Source organism: Alternaria arbusti (assembly GCF_024043155.1).
Source record: "Alternaria arbusti strain BMP 1465 chromosome Unknown scaffold_13, whole genome shotgun sequence".
In the NCBI taxonomy this organism is placed as follows: domain Eukaryota; kingdom Fungi; phylum Ascomycota; class Dothideomycetes; order Pleosporales; family Pleosporaceae; genus Alternaria; species Alternaria arbusti.
This window is the reverse complement of record NW_026249953.1, coordinates 39,537-58,476: the sequence shown is the minus strand read 5'-3', so window position 1 is coordinate 58,476 and position 18,940 is coordinate 39,537. Positions and strand designations below refer to the sequence as shown.

The window sequence follows — 18,940 nt, the reverse complement described above, 5'->3', positions numbered from 1 at the left end:
ACCCTCACAGCTGCTGTTTTTTGTTTCCTTCAATATCTTCCTACATGTCCGAACTCTCAAACTTACCAAAATCAAACACCCACAACACTAAGATGTCCGCAGATCGCCTCTTCCAGCCGCTCAAGGTGGGCGCCATGGAGCTCAAGAACCGTATTGCCATGGCACCTCTGACACGATTCCGTGTCAACGACGACCATGAGATCCTGCCCATGGCTGCACAGTACTACGGCCAGCGTGCTTGCGTACCGGGAACCCTCCTCATCACCGAAGCCACCCTGGTCTCGAAACAATCTGGTGGTTACCCCAACGTACCCGGTATCTACACTCAGGCTCAGATCGACGCATGGAAACCAGTAACCAAGGCTGTCCACGAGAAGGGCTCGTACATCTATCTCCAGCTCTGGGCCCTTGGACGTGTAGCGAACAAGGACTTTGCTGCCGCGAACGATATCACCATCAAGTCTTCCAGCGCAACATCCCTAGGCGAGGGATACGCTACTCCCAAGGAGATGACCGTTGAGGACATCAAGCAGAGTATCTCCGACTACGCACAAGCAGCCAAGAACGCCGTCGAGGCTGGCTTCGACGGTGTAGAGATCCACGCTGCCAACGGCTACCTCATCGACCAATTCTTGCAGGATACCTGCAACAAGCGCACAGACTCTTACGGCGGCTCTGTTGAGAACCGCTCCAGGTTCTGTGTCGAGGTCACCCAGGCTGTAGTAGAGGCCGTTGGCGCCGACAAGACCGGCATCCGATTGAGTCCGTTCTCCGAGTTCCAGGGCATGAAGATGAAGGATCCTCTGCCTCAGTTCACGGACATCATGAAGAGACTGGATGCGTTCAACCTAGCCTACCTCCATCTCGTCGAGGCCCGCGTATCTGGCAATGCAGATGTTGAGGGCTACGACTCCCTCGACCCCCTGCTGCCTCACTACTCTGGCAAGCTGCTCATCGCTGGTGGACTCAAGGCCGAGGATGCGAAGAAGATTGTTGAGGAGCACAAGGACCGCGATGTCGTGGCCGTGTTCGGACGCTACTTTATCAGCACACCCGATCTCGTTTTCCGGATAGAGAAGGGCATCGAGCTTACTCCTTACGACCGCGATACCTTCTACGTGCCCAAGAGCGAGAAGGGATACATTGACTACCCTTTCAGCAAGGAGTGGAAGGAGGCGCACCCTAACTTGTAAAGACAGCGCAAGAAGATACCCAGTAGCGTTTGCGAGTTTGATAGAATAATTGGACAACGATTCTGAGACGCATTTGTGCTATGGCTGCTCTGCTCGATTTCGGTCTCACGCAATTTCGGATGTAGCCGCTGGCACGTCCTCATACTAACGCATGTCAGCCCCCATCTTTAGTGCCGTGATTGCGCAACCTGCGGACCCTCAAAACAGACAACGTTCATATATTCGCTGGCTCCAGGAACGGATATCGGGATGCATAACGGCATATGGATACCATAATGCTCAATGGCACGCCGAAAGGTTGCAGTCAGGTGTCAGTGCCCGGTAAACACTCACGGTAACCGTCACAACCCAGCATAACAAGTGACGTAGATGCGAAAGTAGGCAATGCCACATGTTACGTGCGCCGGAGCAAAGCTCGGTAGTAGGTTAATATATGTGGCGGGAGTTCATCCGGGGTAATGATCCAAGATCCCTGATCCCGCACAGTTACTCCACATCATTCCCCTGGTGGCTAACCTCTGTTGGAACAAAAACCTCCATCGTCCGACGAAAGCAGTAGGTACGCCGTTTCGGTCGCATGTCATTGGAGAAGGAAAAGTGTTTTGAAACAACGCACGAACTTCATCCTCTCGCATGCGCATAGCCGTGCCTCCTCGCTTCGGAACTTTTAGATTGACACCTTAACATCCGTTTGTGTCGGCTAGTATTCACGGGGAAACAAGCTTAATATGTTTAGCTCTGGCGACGATCGCATGATGAGTGTGTGGTGTGGGTATAAGAAGGGGAGGAGGATGCAGGAAACTGTGTGTTGCGGACTCTCACGACACTCACGATGCACTTCTCCACCTCAGTACTCGGCAGCGTTGCTGCGCTCTGCGCAACTGCCAATGGCGCCCTTACTCGTGTCAACGACTTCGGAGCGAACCCATCCAACCTTCAGATGAACATCTACGTTCCTGCCAAGGTTGCGGAAAAGCCTGCGATCATCCTCGCCGTACGTCTTCCCATTCCGTCCACTTTACAACGATCGTCTTTCTGACCATTGAATAGCTGCACTACTGCGGTGGCACCGGAGAAGCCTACGCGCAATCCACAAAGTACAACAGCCTCGCCGAGCAAAAAGGCTTCATCAACATCTTCCCCTCGACCAAGAAAGATAACAACTGCTGGGAAGTCAACACAGCCAAGGGTCTCTCCCGCGATGCTGGCGGCGACAACCAAGGCCTAAACAACATGATCCAGTACACCATCAAGAAGTACAATGCCGACCCCACCAAGGTCTTCGTCACTGGAAGCAGTTCCGGATGCATGATGACCAACGTCATGATGGCTACCTACCCAGACGTCATCGCCGCAGGATCTTGCTACTCTGGTGTCGCAGCGGGCTGTGTTGCAGGCAGCCCCGGCGCCAGCCCCAGCACCGCAGACCCGCGATGCGCAAACGGCCAGGTTATCAAGTCGCAGGCTGAATGGGTCGCTCAGGTCAAGGCTATGTACCCTGGCTACAGCGGCACTTACCCTCGCATGGCGACTTGGCACGGAACTGCTGACTCGCTCGTCAAGATTCCTAATTTGGGCGAGCAGTTGAAGGAGTGGAGTGGTTTGCTGGGTGTTTCGTTCTCGAAGAACGAGACGAACACTCCGCAGAGTGGTTACACGAAAATGGTCTATGGTGATGGGACGAAGCTTGTGGGTTACAGTGCTCTGAATGTCGGTCACACTGTGCCGGTGCATGAGGCGGAGGACCTCAAGTGGTTTGGACTTTGAGTGGAATGATGAGACTACGACACGATTTGTTAGCCTAGCTTGAATGTATATATCTTTGGACATCGGTGTCAATCTTGACATGATGTGAGCATGATTCTTCGTATTCTTCGTATTCAAGTGTCGGCATGAGGATTACTGTGTTGCTACGAGCTGCGAGCCGATGCTTTTGCCGCTCTGATGCCTCTGAGATAGTGTTGGTGTTATGCGAAAAGACAGCTAGACCTAGATTGCAGGTTAGGTTGACTACATTTGACGGATTAGTAGTTCGGATAATGGGGTATATTCATGACTTCGTGCCGACCAGTAACTACCTCATAACCGGCGGTCTTGCCTCTTTATTGAATGCCATCCTACTACATAGCCATTCCACCGCCTCTTGCACACCAGTTCCTGTGAGCGCACTGCAAGGAAGCACTCTACTGTCTCTAACATTTCCACCCTTCTCTCCCTCAAACACTCTTCTCACAAAGCCCTCTTTAATCCTCACCACTTCGACGCAGTCTTCTCGATCTTGCTTGTTCGCCAGTATCAAGATGGGCACGCCGCTGGCATCTTCGTTCGCTAACACGCTCTCCAAGACCAACTTGCACTCATCCAACCGCCCAATATCTTCTATGCTTGCAGCATTGTTCGCGCTCATGTCGGCTAGCGTGGCGTTGCCCACATCACTGCTATCTATGACGAAGACGATGGCGTGACAGCTGCTGTAATACGACTGCCAGAGCCCGCGCAAGCTATGTTGGCCGCCGACGTCCCATATCTTGAGGTAGATGGGTGGATTTGGAGGTGGGAGGGCGATGGTAGCGACGTTTTGGCCGACGGTGGGGACGGTCTTGAGGTTGGGGTGCGAGGCCGAGTAGGTGCCTTTTATCTGCTCGAGGAGCGTCGTCTTGCCGGCATTGTCGAGGCCTAGGAGGAGGACGGAGTACTCTGCGATACGTTAGTTGCAGTGCGCTGGATGCGTCGAAGGTTGGGATGCGTACCTTCCTTACTTGTCGCATGGAGATATATCGACTTGAAGAGGTGATACATGGTTTGCGCGACGCGTTTTGTCGACGCGCGCTTCACATGGCCGGCGGGTGAGGGTCTACGGCGCGCGGTTGATGGGGAACGTGTCATACCGTTGTTATCGATAAGCCCCAGACATTATCAGAAATGCGACCTTCGTCATCACACGTACAACGTTCTCCCCACCACCTACTACGACATTGGTAAGGGCGAGCAAGGCAGTGTAAGCGTTCAAAATTACTGATAGGTGTATGTATGCTAACGATCACAGTAACCCACAGGCGAGCCAAGCAGTGAACCCGAGCTTATCCCAAAAACCCCTTTCGACCTCTAGGATGTCATCATGCCTGGCCCATCGCCGACACCACCCTAGCCGAAAAGCTTCTAGATCTAATCCAGCAAGCCACGCACTACCACCAAATCTCCAAGGGCGCCAATGAAGCAACCAAAACGTTGAACCGAGGCACCTCCGAGCTCATCATCATGGCTAGCGACGCCGAGCCCCTCGCCATTACACTTCATCTTCCACTCTTGTGCGAAGACAAGAACGTGCCGTTCGTCTATGTGCCCAGTAAAATGGCACTGGGACGGGCTTGTGGCGTCGGTCGCTCGGTTGTGGCAGTCAGCCTCACTAGCAATGAGGCGGGTGATTTGATGGAACAGATCAGGGCTATGAAGGATGCGGTGGAGAGGATTGCGATTTGACGATGAAGAGCGGGTCTGGAAATGGCTCAGCTCTGAGTTATTGAATCCTGGTACTGGCTTGGGATGGGGATGGACGGTAAGGTCTGCGCGACGCGAGACGCATGATAGTTTCGGAATACACTCTTTAGACATAGTAATGCCAACCCTTTCTCCAGATGTCGATCAGTCTCCGAATGGCTTTGATCTTGTCTTGCAAGATCATTCCGTCCTGTCCTTCTCCGCTCCGCCATGTATCAATGTTGGCACTCCATCAGATACATCGTCGGGAGAAAGGACGTGGCAGGATAATAGCACGCTTTGAGATCTATAACACATCAAGCAGGACGGAAAAATCAACATGAGCTTTACCGGCTACATTCGTATCAAACCCAAAATCCGACAAGGTGTTGAGGCAATGTAGGCTTCCGAGTACATTTCCAGTTTTTCTCATCAATCCTCTACCACTTTGTAGCCCTCAGGGTTCCTGGCGACCAGCCACGCCCATGTCTCATGATCAAAGGTGTCACGTCCTGCTTTCCATAGACCGTCTGGCATCTCCAATGGATTACGACCGAGTGAACCTTTGATGTGGTTCTCCCAGCGCAGCAAAAGTTCTGAGATCTTTTCGAGATAGAAACGGTTGGTGTTTTGCATTTTCTTGAAGACCTTGTCGTCCTTTCTGGAGCTCTTTTTGATCGGTCTCTTCGCCATAGCGTCATGGAGAGCGATTCGAGGGGTCTTACCACTTCCATCCAAGAGTGTTGGGTCGGCGTTACATCTAAGCAGAATGTCAATTAGGGCGTAATGACTGAAGTCCAATCCATTGTGGACCCTAGGTGCACTACACAGGGTGCGCAAGAAGTCGGACAAGACATCTCGGTCGGCATATACCGCCAGTAGCATGAAACTCGCGAGATTCCCTTCGTGACGAAACGAAAGTTCACGTGCACTCATCAGGTCCGGCTCTGCTACAATGGTCCCGCGTATCAGAAGAGTCTCGAGATATCTCAGTCTTCTCTTTCGCTTCTCAACGACCTCATCCATGCCCTCCGAGATCGTAAACCTTAGGAGTGAGTGTCCTCTCTTATCTTTGACATTCAACATACGCTGCAGCATGTTCTTGTCTTTTTCCGTCGCTATCAACTTCTCCAGGTCCTCTGTTGACGCATTCGTCGCTGTAAGCACCACCTCAGACCAGTCGTGGGCGCCGCGAGGGCTCAATGCAGTTCTGATAGCATCTTTCTGTCCTTCAACTTCGTCGTCTAGGTTACGGGTCGCTGGTACTTCGAAGGCAAGGATTGATTCTAGCTCCTGTGGCTCAATCGCGTAGTCTTCTCGCAGAATATCTTCCCATATGTTGTTGGCTGCTTGCTCTGGATGGGTCATGGGGAGCACCGCATGACATATGGATTGTCGAAGAATTGCGGGGATATCAATTCCTAGGTCTAGCAGAATGTCCAGAGCTTCGGCGTTGCTAGTTGTAGGGGAACCCATAACTTCATCGATTATGTCAGTACGTATAGAGTCGATAGGCTCTTGAAGGTGATCCAGAATAATCTCTAGGTAGCCACCGGCCAATTGAGACTTCCAGATCATGTCGAAGATCTTGCGGGCATTAGGCTGTCTTCTTGATGTAACGGTAGGATCGACAAGCCGATAGGCAGATTTCTGTTTACCCTCGTCTATGGCAAAGCGCAGTGGAGTCGATTTAGAGGTCTTTCCCGTCGTTATCTTCAGCGCTCTCCATTCCGGCCACAGATGCTGTAAGATCTTCAAGAGTCCCTCCCTCTCATTTACAATAGCCAGTTTGAATGCTCGAGTAACGGCTGCTTCGGTTTCTTCGTGCCCCTGTGGGAGTTCACCCATTATCCACTTCACGGCCTCGTGTGCATTTGCGCTACACGCGATCTCTAAAGGGGTTTCGCCAGCTAGATTTCGAAGTAGAAGAGAGTCTCGGCTGTATATATCGTCATCAAAGGTGAAGCGCGTTCTCATCAAGATATCGATGTCGTTATTGCGGGCAGCTAGATGGATGGGATAGTCGCCCTCCTCATTGCATCTATTTGATGGGGCTCCATGAATCAGACAATCGAGGACGAGGCCAGGCTCAGTCGAAGTAAAGCTTTTCATCAGTTTTTCCCAAAGCTCTGTTGATACTTCTTCAGTCAGGTAGAGAGGCGGATCCAGGATTCGTTGCAGTTCACCTTCGTCTACTAAGAGATGGTCCAAGTAGTCTAATCCCAGATGGAAAGGCCACCATTTCGCGTTCCAAGGCCAGTGCTTCCATGCCTTCCAGCCGTTTGGGGGATAGGCCTCACTGATTGATTGCCCACTGAGCCCAGGAGGCTGTGAATCATTATTCCTGCTCTCAGCAACGAACAGCCTATAGATTGCGTATATGACATGACCGACGGCAAATATGGCGATGATGGCGTTGGCACTTTGGCCCCACTCGGTCATCAAGGCAAGCCATGACTGTTCGATAGTGTTCGTTCCGCGCAAAATGTTGTAGATAGATAGTCCGTGGAGTAGTACGAACGACCCGTAGATCAGATAACTTGTCGCTAAAGTGGCGGGTAGAGACCTCCATAGTGCTGTGGCTTTGACTCGTGAGCTTTGTGTATTATTGTTCTTATGTTCAATCTTGTTCAAGTCCGACGTGAGACGATGGGCTACCGGGATTGGGAGTATCGATGCCACCACGCGGAGGGACCAGTAAACCCAGTAGAATGTCGAGTAGGATTTCGGCAATGCCTGATTCGTTGTAGAGGAGTTACAGCGGAAAGTGTCACGCCGCGAGTATTCATCGAAAGCCGCAGCCTGTACGCCGTAGGCAACGAGCTGTGTCAAGAATCCAAAAAAGACCAGCTTCCGCGCAGCGAGCACATCCTTATCCGAGAATGCCATGGACATCGAAGTACTGACCGCATCAACACTGGATATGGCAATACCAAGCTCTTGAGCGTTCAATCTTCTCATCCCCTTGGCAAGATTGATTGTGAGATAAAACAAGTCTATGCTGTGTTAAACCCGAAATACGCTTCATTGCTCTTCGCAACTTACTCGCAAACTGAGCTATGCAAAGCTCTTTCGCACCTGAGGTATGTGCTGTGAAATGACCTAAGATTAGTACCAGGAGGAGTACAAGACAAGGTAGAAAAAGGCCAAGCAGGACACCAATGCCCCCAACATCCGGATTGATTTCGTTGTTTTCTGGCAAACAGGCTTCAGATCTACTGTTCCTTGGTAACAGTATAAGAACAAACGCAATTATAGCCAGTATCGAGCAGACGACCGGTCCCACTCGGAGATGCCAGGCACGCTTCCTTGATTTAGCTTCTTCGACAATTTCGCCCCGTAGGCGTGCACTGTCCAAGTAGACAAAATGAACGGTGTAGGCAAATGCAACAACGCTCGTGGTTACGAGGAAGATATTCAGGAGGTCCATATCTCGGTACGATTGAGACGACAGGAAGTAAAGAGAGACGTCAGGGGTTGACTTCCGAGGTCGGCTGCCAGAAACCAATCCAAACATATGGGAGGCCGGCCTTTTCAAGCATTATCCAAATTCTGGTTGAGTGCGGCTGAGCGTACCCCAGCTGTGGCTGCGTCTATGGCTGAACCAGTGCATTGCGCTACTGGCACCAGGCGCGGCCAGATTTCGATTCACGCATGTGTTGCTGAATACATACAACTAAATGTTGACCACTAGATACATCCCGAGGCAACGTATTCCTCTACCTAGATAGAGATAGAAATTTCCATCATACATCGATGTCTTGTGAATTGCGACACGACTGGTGTACATGCCTAGTGCCGGATGAGGGGTTCGCGGCTCCACCTGGGCAGGACTGCAGCATCTTAGATGACGGGGCGGACTGGTCCCGTAGCTTCTACAGCGATACTGTATAAGAAGCTGCTACATCTCAATTAATGATCGGGCGAACCGATTCCGTACTGTAGGACCAGATGCCGATGGAATATTTGCCAGCTCAAGGGTGGTACACGTGCCCGACGACACGCATGTGACATTCGAGCTGGGCTGAAGGCTAACCTTTGAGGACACTAGTGCGTGGAGCCGCATGCAGGCGTAGATATCGAAATGCTCGTTGTTCTAGACTGCAAAGGACCTAGCTATCTGGGCGTTCGCGCCTTGTTCTAGCAGCAGCAGATGTCTTTTCTTATGTCGTGTGTCTTGGGTGGGTGTGGGATTGGGACGTTGGGGTGCAGGAGACTACCTTAGTACCTACTACTTCTCCAGCCACAGCTCAGATGACATCATGCCGGCACCGCCACGCTCTGCATTGTAGAATAGCACTAACAGCGACCGTTATTTTAGGCGGTTCTTGACATTGACATTCAGTTGCCGCGGAAGCCGTGAATTACGTGCACCTTGCCTGGGTAGTGGTTATCTTATCTGGAGCAGGGTGAGACATTGGGCGCTAAAGTCATGGATCGCCGGGGAATGGGACGTCTAACAGGGTCATCTGCAGCTTTCTCCCACCCACACGCATACTCCAGAGGGGCACGACGAGCGCGGTAATGCATCTTTGCCCTTCCCTAATAGCTGTCATCGTACGGCGGCAGAATCGTGACTTGTGCGGAGAGCTACGTAGTTTGAGCATTTGAGCTGTGACCACAGCAGCTCCCAAAACAAGGTTGAACTACAGATAGTCTGACAGCCTGCCCTTGCCCAACCTCACAGCTCCCTCGCACAGCGACACCACCATGGAAGATCGCACGCCCGCCGCGGGTAAAGCGAAGCCGTCGCCCGAGACGTCGCGCCGCAGCAGCACCTATGGCACCGGCAGCGACACGCCCACCCCGAGCGCGACGCCCAGCGACTCGGCGCGCAGACGGCCGCAAGCTGCGATGCAACCTTCTGGCTATGGTAGGCCCATCATCTGGCGACCCAGGTAAGATATCACGATGCTGACCCCACTGCAGGCTCCATCACGTCCGGCATCGAGCGCCGCCAGCAGGCCGCAGCGACGGCGCACGAAAGCTCGACCAAGCCCAAGAAGCCGCCCATGAGCCGGCGCGCCACGTCGTCGAAATGGCCGCAGAAGGGGCAAGAGTTCAGTGTCGACGACGCCGAAGAGGAGGTAGAGCTGGACCAGGCCCAGCAGGACCAGCAGAAGAAACAGCGACAGACACTGCGCCGCAAGCCCTCGACCGTCCGCCGCCGCACCGCCGCGCCCCCGCCCAACCTAGCCACCATCGACTCGACCGAAGACGACGAGGTCGAGCAGGAGAACGCCGGCCCTCCGACCGGCGCCGATGCAGACGCGACGCCCTCGTCCAGCGAGGAGACGGTACAAGCAGAGGAGGAGGAGAGCGGCGGCGGCGACGAAGACGACGACCTGAGCGACGCTGAGAGCTTCACCCTGCGCGACCGCCAGGACGCCATCAACGTCACACATCCCTTCGGTATCAGGATCTGGAAGCCTGCCCTCTACAAGAAAGGCCGGTCCGTACAGCGCAATGCTGAAGAGGACATTCACTCGTCGCCAGGCCTCTTTGTTAGCCGATGGCTGCTTCTCTTCAACATCGTATGGACCCTCGTATTCGGATGGTGGCTGGCTGCTGTTGCTACGGTGGGTGGTTTGCTGTGCGCGCTCCTGGGCTTCAACGAAAGCTGCAAGGAGTACTCCCAGTTGCTTTTCGCCCTTGCTGGCTACCTCTTCTACCCCTTCGGCAAATACGTCAAGCTCATGCAGGACGAAGCCTACATAGAAGAGGACGAAGGCGAGGGTCGCAGCATCAGCGAGTACGAGCAGTGGCAGAGCGGCGACATCGAAGAAGGACGCCTTTTCTTCGGCCCAACAACCGGCACAAGCTCCTTGATTGGCCGCAGACGCAACAGCGTAGATTCCACAGGTGGAGAGACGACAAGCCTCCTCGGCAGAGATGGACGTGCCAATGTCAACCACACCGACACAGCCAACACTAAGAGGAGGCTTTTTGGCCGTGGCAAGTGGAATCTTGGCCGCGTCGTCTTCTTCTTGTTCTTCTACGGCTTCCTCACACCCTCGCTGTTCCTCGTCTCAGCTCTGTGCTGGTTCCTCGTCTTCACCATTCCCATGGGTAAGACTACCCTGCTGCTGTTCGACCATCTGCGACGCCATCCCCTGGCGCTCTCGTTCCACTCCGACAACGGCAACGTGCGCCGCCCCGGAGAGTCGTCCTCGATCCTGCTCTGTACCTACCGCGCAGTTGGAATCAAGTACTGGAAGTACACTATTGACGGAACCAACATCTTCCTCATCAACCTCCTGGGCCTGGTCGCCTTCACCATCTTCGACTACTTCGTCTTGGCCGAAGCTTTGGAGATGAAGTTCTGGCTGACGGACCAGTTCTTGTTGTTCTCCCTAGCACTGCTGTCAATTATTCCGTTGGCATACTTCATTGGTCAGGCTGTAGCTTCCATCTCAGCTCAGTCCTCCATGGGTGTTGGCGCTACTATCAACGCTTTCTTCTCTACTGTCGTCGAAGTCTTCCTGTACTGCGTAGCCCTCAAACAAGGCAAAGCTCAACTCGTCGAGGGTAGTATCATCGGCAGTATCTTTGCAGGTATTCTGTTCCTACCAGGCCTGTCCATGTGCTTTGGTGCTCTCAAGCGTAAGACTCAGCGTTTCAATGTGCGATCCGCTGGTGTCACTTCAACTATGCTCCTATTCGCCGTCATTGGCGCTTTCGGTCCGACATTGTTCTACCAGATCTATGGAAGCGTAAGTATGGTCCAATTGCACGTTGATCTTGTGCTAACCTAATCTAGCATGAACTCAACTGCCACTCATGCGTGCACTCAAATCACCACGTTCCCCTTGAGCGAGACTGCCGTAGATGTTACTACTCACAAACACCAGCACTCAATGATCGCTTCTACAACGAAGCTGTGAAGCCTTACACCTGGTTTGCGGCTACTCTCCTGTTCTTCTCCTACATCATTGGTCTTCTGTTCACCCTTCGTACCCATGCCGCGACAATTTGGACGGAGCCAGATGCTCAAGAGAAGAAGATACTCGAGATGAGCGCCAGCAGTCTCAGTCAAAGCGGGCACATGGACTTCCCACATGCTTCATTCGTCAGGCAAGCGACAGGAAACTCCATATCTCGTGCGCACATACGCGACAGCCAGCTGTATAAGCGCATGGTCAGCCAGACCTTGCAAGAAGTTGGGCTTGGACCTGAGCACACTGCATCAGACACCGGGCGGCCTGGATCCAAATCGGATAGCAATACACCGCACATGGTACCGCCAAAAGAGAGTGACGCGGTCTCGCACCACTCTTTCCACGTCGAGGGACTTACAGATGATGCTGCAGAGTCACTTGCGCGACAAATCACAGAGATCGCGGCAACGACGACCGCTTTGGCGACGCGTGACGTTACCAGGGCTCCACGCAAGGCAGCGCAACTTGCCCATACATCAACCAAAGCGCATGCAGAACGCCCCGTTCACACGCGAACGAACACAGAAGCTGCACCTGAGGAGCTTGATACAGCGACTGGGCATGCCTCTGGTGGGCACGATGCACCAAACTGGAGCCGTCAAAAGAGTGCTGCCATCCTGTTGACTGCTACTGTCGCATATGCCATCATCGCAGAGATTCTCGTCAATACCGTTGATGGTGTTCTCGAGGGCTCTGACATTGATGAGAAGTTTCTGGGTATCACACTCTTTGCACTGGTTCCCAACACGACTGAGTTCCTGAACGCCATCTCATTTGCCATGAACGGCAACATTGCGCTTTCCATGGAGATTGGTTCCGCATACGCTCTCCAAGTGTGTCTCCTTCAGATTCCGGCTTTGGTGTTTTACAGTGCCATCCACACTGGATACATTCCCGCTCAGGACGTTGCCAGCCAGACGTTCACTCTCATCTTCCCGCAATGGGATATGGTTACCGTCATCCTCTGCGTCTTTCTCTTGTCGTACATGTACGGCGAGGGTAAGAGCAACTACTTCAAGGGCTCTATCCTTATATTGTCGTATCTTGTCGTCATTGCCGGCTTTTACCTCTCCGGATTCAACGACTTCCAGAAGATGGGCGTCGATCCGATGGACACGCTGGCGCTTGGGGGTTTGGTCGAGCAGCAGGTGCAGTCTATGACATTCAAGACATCTGGAAGAGGTCGCAGTGGTGTGGCGTATTGAAAAGCTTTATTTTGATATTGAGTATGGAAGGGGGAGGTTAGAAGAATGTTAATGAGTGTTTGCAATGGGCAGGTTTCTGCACAAAAGGTACATAGCGCAGGCGTTTGAGGAGAACTTTGTATTGGGAATAATTAGTTATGAAACGCACAAATAGTGGCACGACTGCCACGTAATCTAACATGAAGATGCTCTGTTGATCTGTGAAGTATATTTCATATTGGGCTGCACGCAAGTCAAGCGGTGATCGATGATGAGCCCATGCAGCGTGCAATGTTCTTCCGGTGCGGCACCAGAGAAAGTATATGCATGAGCTCCTAACTCGGACTGCTGACAGAAACTTGATCGGGATGTGCTCGAACATCGTGTTTCGCATAGTCGTCTACGTGAAGCCTATATCTTCAGAGAACCATGAAGTCGGTCCGTGAAGGCTGCTCAGCCATGCAGGTGACGACGGCTTCACAGCATTCTGCGATGGGCGTGCGAAGTCGAGATGCGCGGAGTGAGGCGGGTATATCTTACAGGTCACGATGCGACGAAGTCCGCAAGTCGCAGCGCATGGAGTGGGTCCCCCGGGCGATCCAAACGTGGGAGGATTGGAGAGGAGGGTGCGCGCACATGGTGCGGCAGTCTCGGAGTGGCAGATTACAGTGGGTCGCCGGCGTCAGCGGGCGTGTGAAGATCAATCGATACGCCATGGCAGTCCGCGCCTCTCCGTCGAGGCTTCAATCGACCCTCTCTGCCCCGTCTATTTCTATGTCGCGGTTTGGTGTTCGCGCGCGAAATGGTAGTGCGCAGTCGCGGGATTTGCTTTGTCGTATACTCGCTTTGAACCGCCTGGGCTTTGCCAAAGACGCGCGACAGCGGAAGCCACACCCCGCGCTCGAGATCTTCTCTCCATGAGGCGCCGGGCCTGGTGTGCTGGTCATCGATAAGGCCGACGGTCAGCCGTTCGCTGCTGAGCGAGCGATATTGTTACCCAGTGTTGCATCATACATAGCATAGACCCTGAGATGCTGCTCGTGCGACCGCGCCGCCTGCCGTCGCGATTGGCGTGGCTCTTGTTCGCGACCGTCGCCACGGCCACGATATCCTCGTCTAACACGTCTACCGCGCGTACAAATCTCTACGACGGCATTCTGCCGCTCACTAACGCTCAGGGCGACGACGGGACCAGGATAGCCGACCTGATCCCATTGACTAAGGATGCCGCCAACTCAGTTCGTCAAACACTATTCGTCGCATCGCCTTCATGCACTGACAAAGCACTAGGTCCAGGGCAATCTGTACAATACCAACTACACCAGCGTCGTCGGCATATCCAATGACGAAATCGCATACATCAGCTGCGACACCACCGACTACAACGGCTACGACACTGCGCAGGGCGTCTTCGAACAAACCTACTTGCAAGGCAACATCTCGGCAGTCATACTGTATAGCAGGACGTCAGACTACTGCAACTACACCCAGGACAAGACACAGGTCATGATGGACGAGTTCGCCATATACTCGATGACGAACAGAGCAGACTCGGCAAAGGTGCGCAACGACATCATCGACATGCCGGCAGCCATGAAATACTTCGTTCAAGTCAAGGCGCGGGACGAGGGCAACAACGACTCCGGCAACGGCCAATACCAGCAGAACCCGTTGGGACCATCGCCTTCGACCGCCGTCGCCATGATCATTCTATACAGTATCACCGGCATCATCACAGCCTTGTTCCTCGTCATCATCATCACCGGCGCCGTTCGCGCGCATCGTCACCCCGAACGATACGGACCTCGAAACGTACTCGGACGACCAAGGCAAAGCAGGGCAAGGGGCTTGGGACGAGCTATACTGGATACCATACCCATCGTCAAGTTTGGCGAGAAGGAGCCGGCGAAACCCGCTGATGTCGAACTGGGATCGACGGCAGAAACACGGGATGTGAATGGCGTGAACACGGACGCGGAAGCGCAAGCGAGCGGAGGAACAGCTGCGACCCAGCACGATACGGCTCCAGCGCCGGTATCTGGTGCGATCGAGACAGCACAGGTCGTAACATCGGACCCCGCGGAAGAGCAACAATCCGGCATCGCGCCGGCACAGCCTGTTGCCGCAGGTGCGACGACAGGTACCGACAATGCTTCACCAGATGAGGGTCTCGGGTGCTCGATATGTACCGAAGACTTTGAAAAGGGCCAAGATCTTCGTGTTCTTCCATGCGACCACAAGTTTCATCCAGAATGCGTGGACCCGTGGCTACTGAACGTATCCGGCACGTGTCCATTATGGTATGTTACTCCTCAACCTCACACACACAAACATTGTACTAATGTCTACCAGCCGGGTCGACCTCCGCCCAGTCAACTCGCGTGATTCTACCGGCTCGCAAGAAGATGAGCTTGCTCCCCCTCTGAACCCCGAAGGCGACACATCCCACCGTCGCCGTACCGCGCTCTTCGATATCCTGTCCCTGCGTCAACGGCCGAACGCCTCACCCGAGGAGCGCATCTCTGCTCTACGACGCCTAAGAGAACAACGGAGGAACCAAAGCGGTGATGTCGCAAGTGGCAGTGCAAATGCTAGTACCGAGGACGTCGACGGCGCGCGCGACAGGAGGAACAGGCGCATTAGTGCCAGACTAAGCGATGTCTTCAGTGGTCGCTCGAGAAGAGAAAGAGCTGATGAGAGTTCAGTGCAACCAAGTGCGCAAAACAGGAATGAGGCGGATGCTGCTCCTGGTGCTAGTGGGCCCAGCGCATGAACGTGGAACATGGATTGTATACGAAGATGATGATATTTGTACAGAGTATCTGTATTGGCGTTTGGGCTCTCGCGCATCCCGGTCAAGAGCTTATGGGCTGCGCATCGTATGGCGTTGCGGGATACCAGGCTGTCTTGATCATTGGCATAGTGCTATATTTGAGGATGCAAAATGCTATCTGTTGTACTGCCCATCCAATTTTCTTTCGGCCTGGTGCTTCTGTAGTTGTGATGCAACTTCTCACTCACCTTGTTCTCATCGCGTCTTTAGCTAAACTGATATCAATCATGGGCGCGTTGGGATGAAGTACGCAAACCTCTTAGTGATATCACGGTTCAACAGCTCTGTTGCCAAGCTTTCGTAATAACAAGATAACAAATTAGACAGTGATGTGACTTATTTCAAGACTTATACGTCCACAACCACTCCAGTTTTTCGCAACTAGGCTCTTCACAACCTCCTCCTTGGTTCATGTACAATTAGCCTACTGAGTACTGTCCAATCTCGTCGACGTATGCACGCCAATGTATGACGTGCCGGGAGATCCTTCGTTGGATTGCCAAGTGCCAACATGATCGCGATCAGCACACATGATGCGGTTTGTCAGTGTGGCTGTTCACCGGTTCTGGAATGCTTATCTGCAGCACACCTGCAAACTGAGCAGCAACAACTCACCCACACAACTCAAACACTACCTCACTTGCTTTCTATCATCAAAAATGAGTACAGATACTCCATCAGAGCCCACGCCATCAGATCCACCCCACACATACGATCGCAACACACCCGATCAGAAAGAAATCACCGCGATCCTTGCCAAATTTAACAAAGATCCTCTCGCTCTGAGCGTCATATCCCTGGGCAAAGATGGCGTTCTGCGAAACCTGTCGGCGGATCGCGCCGTTCTCGATGCTGTTGGACTGAGTCCGCGACTTGTGAAGGCATTCTTGGATCGCGTACCTCCAGACTACCGCGCGCTCACGCCAGAACTTGAGGATGCTGATGGGTCAAAGGCGACCGATGAGGAAATGTGGCACCCGAATCCTAAGCTGCTGCCACGACCTATGGGCGAGGAACAGAAGAAGAAGGCGTTGGCGAGTTTGGAAACCAATTAGCGACAGGAGTTTCAAATTAGCGATAGCACTTGAACAGATGCTAACAAAATGTATCTTGGCCGAACCTCTTTGATACTACAAGCTGTAGAGTGCAACTGCCCATACCTGATGAATCCAAATGTATCTCCCACGGTATACGGTGGTTGTTTACATGCAGTCTGCACCACTCGATCTTTGCTACGTATCCTAGGCCAACAAACCTTGCTTAGACATATTGTTGTAGCATCGGTAATTCTCGAACGCGCAGGACTTTTTGCTGTGCTGACGGCCTAATTGGTCGGGTAAGCTCCAGTTTGGAAGCGTCGTCCAGCCTCTCTAGGCAACAGCACTACGTAGATGCACAAAGTTCCGCACGCCGAAATATACATTTTACATTCAACGCGATCTTCAGTTCATTTTGATCGCCACGGTCACACCTTGCGATTTGCATGTTCTACCTAGGTACCTAGGTAGGTATAAGCATGCCTTGGAAATAGCGAGACTTCATGAGATAGAGTGGGTGGCAAAGGTTGAGAGCTATTTGGGCGTGCTGGTTAAATACGAGGCAGCGACACGTCGCGTGTGTAACACCAGGTACCTAGGTAGCTAAGCGACTAATCAATGATCGCGCAGCCAACGTAAGCACGATAACATCTATGCATGCCCAGTAACTCATGGTCAGAGCTGGCTCTACCATATATGCTTTCACACAAATCTGCACTAAGCTTTGTCAGAGCGGCCGCCTCTGGATAGGTATTCATAACACACAGCGACATCGTATCACCTGGGCGCCCTCTCGTGATGGCGGTTCCAGCGTACATAGGTCCCCTCTGCGCGAGTCTACTTACCACTACAGTTACAGACACAAGCCCAATCGCGTGGCTGCTCTCACCCAAAGGCCTAATGTACTCGAAACCCTAGGCTAATATAACAGATGAGGCTCAGGATGGCTGCAGGCTCTGCAGGATCCTGAAGGATTTCATAGATCAGGCAGATGAAAAGTCACGAGCTCGACGTAATCGACTTCAGGGCGCCGCCGCTATAGTCTCAAATACGCCAGAGGAAGAAAGAGCAGTTCGCTTCGTGCTACGTCTATCAGGAAGACATTTGATGATCAACACCCCGGACGATGTTTTTGCAGGCACTTTACAGTACCGAGCGACAACGAATTTTGGTACAGTCACAGCCTAGACGCCTTGTCGCAGCTAATAAAGTCATTATAGGTGATCTTGCGGCGAAGTATCTGCCACGGACAACCACCAAGTTGAATCGAGGAGACCCAGTGACCTTCGGTACGATTCGTTCGTGGATCGTGGAGTGCGACCATCGGCATGACGATTGCGCGAGCCTCCAATCTAGTCTTCATGCAAGGTTGATAAATCTCTCCAACATTTCGGCCGAGGAACGAGACCTTCGACTATACATCCCCAAGCATGGAGAAATGGGACGTTATGCAGCACTGAGCTACTGTTGGGGCTATTCACAACCGGTCACTACAAGCGAAAAGAGCCTGTTGCGACACTTGCGCAAAATCCCGTACGACAACCTTCCGCAAACGCTGCAAGATGCAGTCAGAGTTACCAAAGCTATGGGTTTGCAGTTCCTTTGGGTTGATGCCTTGTGTATCGTACAGGATTCGGAGCGCGACAAGCGAACGGAGATAGCGAAGATGGCCGAGATTTACCAGAATGCATGTTTCACCATAGTGGCCGCTTGCTCCACGAGTTCAGCTGAAGGCTTTCTTCAGGTGCGGGATGGTCTGCCGCCAGCCCTGGAAATACCGGTGGGTTGTGGGAACGGTAACGTCGGCAGCATTGCTCTGCTGCCAACATACAAGGGCCCCAGGCATGAACCTCTACATGACAGAGCCTGGACTTTGCAAGAGATCATCCTCTCACGACGCCTTTTGATCTTTGGCAAGAACTCCGTTGGATGAAAGTGCGAGCAAATGGATCGTGGTATACATGGCTGGACGGACTGGAACGGTTACTGTGCATCTACAGGCTTGACGACCATTCGCTTCGCACCAGGCGGCAAGATAGTACGTCCATCGCTGAGCTTTTACTCAGCCAACATCAGCTCTTTCAACAACCCTTCATCGTTGGCTGAGACACAGCCGTACATTTTTCGACTTTGGAGAGATGTTGTCAAAGACTATTCGACTCGCTCGATGACAAACGAAGGGGACAAACTCAGCGCCATAGCAGGAATAGTCGCGTACTTCCAAGATGTTATGAAGGACACGTATCTCGCGGGTCTGTGGAAAAAACATCTGTTGCAC

The 18,940-nt window shown here is 52.8% G+C and overlaps 7 protein-coding genes across 7 annotated transcripts; 5 read left to right on the top strand and 2 right to left on the bottom strand.

The window, feature by feature from the left end:
• Nucleotides 1–92: 92 nt before the first annotated feature.
• On the top strand, nt 93–1,193 carry J4E86_008275 (uncharacterized protein; the record flags this gene model as incomplete). Its single annotated transcript, XM_051448788.1, has 1 exon — nt 93–1,193. The coding sequence occupies one exon, from the start codon at nt 93–95 to the stop codon at nt 1,191–1,193; it is 1,101 nt and encodes a 366-aa protein (XP_051299785.1).
• An 832-nt stretch (nt 1,194–2,025) lies between these two features.
• On the top strand, nt 2,026–2,960 carry J4E86_008274 (uncharacterized protein; the record flags this gene model as incomplete). Its single annotated transcript, XM_051448787.1, has 2 exons — nt 2,026–2,187; nt 2,244–2,960. 2 exons carry the CDS (start codon nt 2,026–2,028, stop codon nt 2,958–2,960), a joined length of 879 nt encoding a protein of 292 aa, XP_051299784.1.
• Nucleotides 2,961–3,267: 307 nt separating this feature from the next.
• J4E86_008273 (uncharacterized protein) lies at nt 3,268–3,992 on the bottom strand (the record flags this gene model as incomplete). The annotated part of the gene is made up of 2 exons (XM_051448786.1): nt 3,268–3,890; nt 3,944–3,992. The coding sequence occupies 2 exons, from the start codon at nt 3,990–3,992 to the stop codon at nt 3,268–3,270; spliced, it is 672 nt and encodes a 223-aa protein (XP_051299783.1).
• A 1,110-nt stretch (nt 3,993–5,102) lies between these two features.
• Nucleotides 5,103–7,559, bottom strand: J4E86_008272 (uncharacterized protein; the record flags this gene model as incomplete). The annotated part of the gene is made up of 1 exon (XM_051448785.1): nt 5,103–7,559. One exon carries the CDS (start codon nt 7,557–7,559, stop codon nt 5,103–5,105), a length of 2,457 nt encoding a protein of 818 aa, XP_051299782.1.
• Nucleotides 7,560–9,380: 1,821 nt separating this feature from the next.
• Nucleotides 9,381–12,813, top strand: J4E86_008271 (uncharacterized protein; the record flags this gene model as incomplete). The annotated part of the gene is made up of 3 exons (XM_051448784.1): nt 9,381–9,543; nt 9,600–11,383; nt 11,431–12,813. The coding sequence occupies 3 exons, from the start codon at nt 9,381–9,383 to the stop codon at nt 12,811–12,813; spliced, it is 3,330 nt and encodes a 1,109-aa protein (XP_051299781.1).
• A 1,010-nt stretch (nt 12,814–13,823) lies between these two features.
• J4E86_008270 (uncharacterized protein) lies at nt 13,824–15,565 on the top strand (the record flags this gene model as incomplete). Its single annotated transcript, XM_051448783.1, has 3 exons — nt 13,824–14,030; nt 14,083–15,092; nt 15,145–15,565. 3 exons carry the CDS (start codon nt 13,824–13,826, stop codon nt 15,563–15,565), a joined length of 1,638 nt encoding a protein of 545 aa, XP_051299780.1.
• Nucleotides 15,566–16,284: 719 nt separating this feature from the next.
• On the top strand, nt 16,285–16,680 carry J4E86_008269 (uncharacterized protein; the record flags this gene model as incomplete). The annotated part of the gene is made up of 1 exon (XM_051448782.1): nt 16,285–16,680. The coding sequence occupies one exon, from the start codon at nt 16,285–16,287 to the stop codon at nt 16,678–16,680; it is 396 nt and encodes a 131-aa protein (XP_051299779.1).
• Between the last annotated feature and the right edge of the window lie 2,260 nt (nt 16,681–18,940).